The 7,510-nt window shown below is 34.4% G+C and overlaps 1 protein-coding gene across 3 annotated transcripts in view; it reads right to left on the bottom strand.

Moving 5' to 3' along the window:
* Positions 1-452: 452 nt before the first annotated feature.
* GALNT13 (polypeptide N-acetylgalactosaminyltransferase 13) overlaps positions 453-7,510 on the bottom strand; it is a 554,292-nt gene continuing 547,234 nt past the window's right edge. For 2 of the 3 annotated variants that reach the window (XM_086718628.1, XM_086718629.1), the window contains exon 13: positions 4,576-5,377. In XM_086718628.1, the coding sequence (XP_086574754.1) occupies positions 5,192-5,377 (186 nt within the window). In that variant the 3' untranslated portion in view covers positions 4,576-5,191. Of the gene's footprint in view, positions 1,301-4,575; positions 5,378-7,510 lie in introns of those variants that run through there. The other variant, XM_086718630.1, reaches the window with a different exon arrangement.

The following is a 7,510-nucleotide window of genomic DNA, read 5'->3' as shown; positions in this document are numbered from 1 at the left end:
TGGAAAAAGAACATGTGAAGCTAGCCTAGTTATGATTGTGCTCTTGAACTACAGTTTATGGCAAATGACTTTAAGCAGTTTAATTAGAAGAAAAGTTTAATGGATGTTTATTGAGTTCATTCCCCTGATGATGAAAACCTTAGGTACTGTTGCATGGCAATGAAATTCTGATAGTACTGCATTGTTTTTTAAAACATGAAGTTAAAGTGGTAATAGTGACCTAACTAGAATCTTTTTAAATGCAATAGAATTAAAAATTATGGATAATACTCTACCCTTCCCTACAATTCTGTATAGCCTAAGAGACAAGTCATGCTCTAGAGTGAAAAGGGTTTATGTAGTTTATGCGACACAGAGGCAGTGGTTAGGAATTGAGTTTCTGGCATCAACTCTGGGACCAAGATGATGGTTATGCTCAAACTATGTTAGGAGTGATTGCAACCCAAACAGAATATCTTTTAAAATGATTTATTTTTTTTTTCACCTTAGCTTCACCTTGCCCCCCTCAATGCCTAACTAGTTTCTTCTGATTTCATGCCCTTTAAATTGAACTTTCAAACTCTCCTCTATTCTGTGTAACTGTGATGCTTTTATGAGGACTCTGTGAGAAGTCAATATCCAATTTAATTTTTTCCTACAAAATTGAAACTTATTTTGTACGATGAATTCACTGCTCAGAAATAATTCGTGGCCTTGTTGACACAGAAATTCAAATGTTTCCATGAAGGTCCATTAGAAACCGAGTGAGTTTTAAAAACATTTGATAATCTATCCTAATGAAGATATTTCATAAGGCATTTACATTGTTTCTCTTTCAATCACTAGGACAAGAACAAAATTAAAACAAGCCCCTGACTAATCTTGTGAGATGAGGGCAGTAAAGATTTCTTTTTAAAGCAAACACAATTTCTTTTTCAAGTTGTTCTGATGTTTAATAACAGTTTGCTGTTATTTATGTATTTTATGTGCTTCTTTGATCAGATACAAATTTTAGTAGGGAAATAAGCAAACATTCCTAAAAATGAATTATAAACAACTGTATTTTAGAATACTAAAAGGATTTTAAAACTTCCCACTCAGCAAAGTTAATATTTTTCCCTAATTGAAATAATGGAAAAACAAAAGTGTAGACACTTCCACGGCTTTGGGGAAACGATCTTCATGCCCCCAAGGTCATGTTTCTTAGCAGCCACTGTTGGGATCTGCTTCCACTACAGTCCTGCATGGTAGGCACCATTTTGTCTTCTTCGGAAGGTTCATCGAGGCATTGGTTACTGTTAACATGCCTCAAGGTGAGTCTCTGTAAAAGATAACCAATAATCAGTGCAACCTATTTTATCTTGAACTTCACTAGCTCATCAGATTAAATCTCTTTTAAAAATCCCTTATTTTTTTACTGTAAACCCAGTGATCTATATGTTTGTGAATCAAACTGTGCATGTGGCTCTGAATTATTATATAACTTTTAGTGTTACAGTTTCATCATTGTCTAATGCACCTTTATCTGCAGATGGTTAAGGAAATTGGCTGACCTTTATCATGCATTGCCAAGAATTCAGGCTCCTTTGCAAAAAGCCCATTTGTGAGCTCTGAGTTCACTTGAGGGCTGCAAATATTAACATGCTTTCACAAAGCCTTCGTTTTCTTAGGCGTGTGTTCTTCAGTAACCATTTGGTAAACATGCAAAGAGATGTCACAGCTGTGACCCAAATGAACAAAACTGCTAGAGATGTTCCCATTTCAAAATACTAAACACACCATAGTATCTGTGGCTATGAGACATTCAGTGTAGAAGAATGATTATCATAGCAACAAAGAACTTGATAGTATGCTCACCATATTTTGGTTTTCATTTTTAAGCATATTAAAAATGTCAGTGCCAAATATAAAAAGGGATGTTATGGTCATATATTTTAAAATCTTATATCTATATTTTACTTTCTGCATAATAATGATTTTCATTAATAAGCATCCTCTCAGTACCCAAATGCTGAAATGTAATTTCAGTAATTGTACCATGTGAACCAGTCATCACATATTTTGTCTTTTGAGTTCACATTTATATAATTTTTTAAAGTTTTATTTATTTTGAGAGAGCGAGAAAGAAAGAGAACATGAGCAGGAGAGGGACAGAGAGAGAAAGAAAGAGGGACAGAGAGAGAGAATCCAAGCATGCCCTGCGCTATCAGCACAGAGCCTGGTGCAGGGCTCAAACTCAGGAACCATGAGATCATGACCTGAGCCAAAACAAGAGTTGGATGCTTAACCAACTGAGCCACCCAGGAGCCCCAAGTTCACATTTATATTTTGAAATCATACTTTTAAACTTTTCAAACATACATTTTAAATCCACATGTTTTATGCATATTGACTTATGCACATAAATTATATAAATTTCTGCTCAGTTTCATGGGCAATGCCTAGAATCCTCTTATATGGAAAAACTCCCAACCTGAAGAAAAGTGTTTGAACATATGGCAGGTGATTTGCCGGTATATCTTGAAAAAAGCACACATTATACTTTTGTTGCAAATACCAAAATTAAAGGTCGACAAGTCTTTTTGGGGGAAGTGGGGGGTGGATCTTGATATTACACTGAAAGTTGGATTTTAAAAATGTGGAGGGAGCACCTGGGTGGCTCAGTCAATTCAGCACCCAGTTCTTGATTTTGGCTCAGGTCATGATCTCACAGTTCTGAGATTTAGCTGCATAGGGGTCTGTGCTGCCTAAGATTCTCTCTGTCCATTCCCCTGTGTGCATACACACCCTCTCTCTCAAAAGAAACAGGGGGCATGAAATAAAAATGGTGGAGAAACACTGCCTGGACAGTTGTAATTTGTTTGGATTAGGACTGCAAATACCCTGGACTGCACTGTCCTGAGAAGAGATGGGATGGAAAATAGGCTTGTGGGGGATGCTTAATAGACAACAAGCAGGAAATTAAAAGCACAAGGCTATTAAACGTGAAGAAGATTTCAAGATTGAGGCCTTTGTTGCTCTTTCAATACATGAAATCAAGCTATTTATACTAAAAAGAGAGAGAAAATGAAGTGGCAAAATATAGGCAAGAAGATGGATGATGATGCCAGAAGATGGCTTATGATGCTAGAAATTATGCTGTTGGCTAATTGAACCAGCAACCAACTTGAAAAACAAAACATTTTTTCTAGAAAATTTTCATTAAAATCAACAAAATATTCTTTATTTTTGTTACTTACCTGAGGTCCTTCGTATATACATGTCCTCTTTGAAAAAAAGCAATTTAGCCTTGATTGCTTCCATTAGATCTTTTTTTTAAATGTGACTTTAAGGATCAGCTTATCAAGTACATAGTGATAATTTACACAATATTAGTATATTTTCCTAAAAAGTATTTTCTTTGAAGGAATTCATTAATAGTCAAAAGCCACCACTGTAAAGATAACAAGGAACTCCCCAAAAACCTCTCCTTTTTAATGTAGTGCAGTAGAAAGACCAGACCTTTTAGGGTCAGGTAGACCTCAGTTTGAATTCCTGTTGCCCCAGTTACCAGCCATGAACACTTGGGCAAGCCGCCAAATCATTTTGAGGACCTGATTCTTTATCAGAAAATGCTTAACTATACATATAAGTATTTAAAAATGCTCTTTTCCCATCTGCTTAACAAATTTAACCTTCATTCAACTACATAACTGTGATCCCCCTTAGTGATCTGATAAGGGTAACAATGTTAACATGTTTCTAGGCAACATTAAAAATAACCTCTGAATGATAAATTGCATCTGTATCTGATACGCCGCATTATAAACACCTGATAGGAAACCAAATCCTGGGCATCTCGAAGCACCAAGGCTTGTAGTTTTGCATACTCTTTTGGGTTCCTCAGAGCTGGGCCTATGGAGTGGTTACATACATACGTGTTCAGTGCTTCAAGGGTGGTTGCCACACCACCCTGATATGGCTCTCATCCCTTCACAGAGGGCTGTCACCTGTTGAAGAGCTAGCTCCCCTAAGGCTAGATGAACTGCTGCAGGGTCTGCTGACAGAAGCAAGTCGTGGTTTCTGCCCTAGAATTATGTAAATAAACTTGGGACACTAAGTGTCTAGTTAACTCTAAGAAGACCCCTTTTGGGCATTACACTGCCAGGTAGGCTTTGAAAACAAACTAAGATAATATATGTAAATTACCTGGTACACAAGTTCTCTGTGCAAAACGTCCAAACTTTCCCAGCTTTCTAACACGTCTTGAATGCAGTTCTGATGTAAATAATGCCCCTTGTCTTCACTCGTCTCCATACCCCATTCAGCCTTGTCACTGAGCATTCCAAGCTCCGTTGTGTCTTCTAACAACTTGAACTGGTTCATTCGAACCAGAATAATGCCCTAACTTCCCATGTGTTCTCCTAGGAAGCTATTGCACAATGTAATGTCCTTTATTTACAGGACGATAATCCCCTTAAGATCAAGAACTAGGACATGTTCTTATTTGCACTCTTTATAAGAATTCCATACTGGTTTTTTGACTTAAACTGAATAACGATTCTTTTCATTGCTTACTGAGAAGATATTCACAAATCACACAGGTGATAAAAGGTATAATTTTTAAAAATCTTTTATTGTATCACTTAGCCAACCACAAAGAAAATCTTAGATATAATTTATGTTATAAACTTACTGAAAATTACATTTTAGTTTTCAAAAATGCATTTCCTTAAAGCTTCAGGTTAAAATAATAAATTCTAGAAAAGCTACCCTAAATCTGCACACAATGGAAGTATCTGAATAAAAAAATAACCAGATTAATTAATTTTAATGTCCCCAAAACAATCCATAGTTTTGGCTATGTTTTTTTTTAATTGATTATTTTTAGCTCTAATGCAAAATCTATTATATAAACATGACTATAGTTAGCCTAAGAAAGCTAATATGTCATAATGTATACCATTAATTATATTTATGCATATATAAATATTTGAAATAAAGTAAAAACTGGAAAATGTCTATTAATAATTGACCAAACACTTCTTAATATAGTCAGCCTCCAAATTAATAAGCAGCTAAAAGTAAAAGACAGAAAAGTAACTCCATGGAGAAATAGCACATAAAGATTTTTCTTAAGTACATTTTAAAGAATTTCTAGATTTCAATAACAGAACATAACAAAAATAGTAAAATAAATTTAACAGTCTGCAAAACAAATTTACAAGACTTATTAGAGAATGTAATCAGTAGGATTCTCAAAAATATTTCTAAAAACTTCCATTCTTGTATAGTTTCTTAGTAGCCATTTTTGCAAAGGGCTATCATTACATGTTTCCACAGTGGGCTTCTGGGAGCCATCAGCTACTTTGCTTACTGAGAGACAGGACTGGGTGATTATGTGAAGAAGAGTGTGGGTCTGTTTGACAAAGAAAATAATGAATAATGACAAAATCAAGTACAAAGGCAGTAATAAATCAATCATTCTTGGCAACATACAATTTCTACTGGGTAAGGATGGAAGGCACACGTCATAATAATTGCATCCATGGAGCTAAGAGCCACATCCTTTTAGATGACTTTAGTATCAACTGTATTAAGTAGGAGCAAATGAAGTTAAGACTGGGAAGATGGAGCAAGGCTGAGATCAGATGTTGAAACATTTTGAGCAAAAGGTTATTTTGGACAGAAAAGGTATATTCTCAATGTTCACTCTAGTGATAAAAATATTTTTTTATAGTGCTAAGTGGGTTATTTTGTGAGTAGATATTCAAAATTGTTGAATACCCAGAGTTTTTTCAGTTATGGTTTGTGAGTTCCTCACTCCTTTGCCCTAAACTTGAACAGATGCCAGGGAAGAATCCAGGGGAGAATATATTGATTTAATGCTTTGCTTTACTTTGTACAGTATGGTACTCAAATTGTTTCCACCATGTTTTCATGCAGCTGAACTGTGTTAAAAGTGTTGCACATATGCATTGCCGAATTCATCTAAATGTCAATTAGAAAGTTAATGAAGAGAGGAAAAAGAAAAGGTCAGCTCCACTTGGGCTGTTAATTTGACCTAATTCTCCAAACACAATTTGTAATTAATTTGTTTCTTGTTTTCGATCTATTTCCTCCTCAGGAGCATTAACTGCAGGAAGGCCAGGAACTATAACTATATACATCAAGCCTAGTGCCTGCCCACAGGAGGCTCTTCATAAGTTCTGATTGAAACACTTATGAAAGGCCAATGCAGAAAATAAATTCTGTTAAAATTAAACTACATCTCTTGCTGCTTAATGGACACAAATCATTGGATTTTCTATTTCAAGGACTTAGTGTCTATAGTAAAATTGTAGACAAATGATTTATAAATCTACAAAGGATAACATGTATATATTATATATATTGTCATATATAATTTATATTTAAGATTTTATATATATATATATATATATATATATATATATATATATATATATATAGCCAAACTTGAATTTCCTATCTATACTGTTGAAAATTCCTAAACTTGATAATCCTCTATTTTCAGTGATGTTTCTTTTCATAATAAATTTTTCTTGGTAAATGTCATGTTAACATCAAAGACTTTAGTGTTAGTGATTGTGAAATTCATCTTTTATTAAAATGAAAAATGAATTATAAAGTTTTCCTTGAATACAAACAAAACAAAACTTGCTTTACCTATTCTCAGGAAATATAACTCCAGAGCATAAATACAGTATAAAATTTTCCATAAAAAATACTATTATAATATTTCCCCTAAAGTGTTTATCACATGAGTGACCATGAAAAACATTCAAAGAACTTTCACTCCTGGTACTTCTGAAAAGCCAGTAAGGGGGTGCCTGAGTGGCTCAGTCAGTTGGGACTCCGACTTCAGCTCAGGTCATGATCTCATGGTTTGTGAGTTCGAGCCCTGCGTTGGGCTCTGTGCTGATAGCTCAGAGCCTGGAGCCTGCTTCGGATTCTGTGTTTCCCCCTCCTCTGCCCCTCCCCTGCTCATGCTCTGTCTCTATCACTCAATAATGAATAAATGTTAAAAATTTTTTTAAAGCCATTAAGCCAGAAGAAAAATTAGAAATCTCAAATAATCCCATTGGGACAAAAAGTATTTTTTATTTAAAAAAAACCCACAAAAACATTGAGTTTTAATTTGTTTGAAAAATAAGTGTAGTTTACTTATTTTTTCTCAGTGTTTCTCAATTATTAATATTTTATGTGTTTTCTAGTTATTTTTAGTGCTCATATTATGCAAATTTATATTCATCCAATGAAACATCCTTCCACTTTATCGTGGTCTTTCTTATTCTGTATTCAAATAATCTAAAAACATAAGAATTACACAATTTCTACAAAGTAGATTTGCCAAAAATCCTTTCCCTTTTCCATTTGGGGGAGTATCTTTCCAATTTGGAGCTATTATAAATAATGCTATCATAAACACCTCTGAACATCTCTCTCCACATGTATAGTCACTTATTTAGAAATTATTCTTGAAGTGAAATCACAAGATCAAAAGGTATGAACCTTTTAACACATACTAGCA

Source organism: Puma concolor, chromosome C1, assembly GCF_028749965.1.
Source record: "Puma concolor isolate L17-30 chromosome C1, mPumCon1.1.hap2, whole genome shotgun sequence".
NCBI lineage: Eukaryota > Metazoa > Chordata > Mammalia > Carnivora > Felidae > Puma > Puma concolor.
The sequence above is the reverse complement of the archived record's forward strand: the minus strand, read 5'-3'. Positions and strand labels throughout refer to the sequence as shown.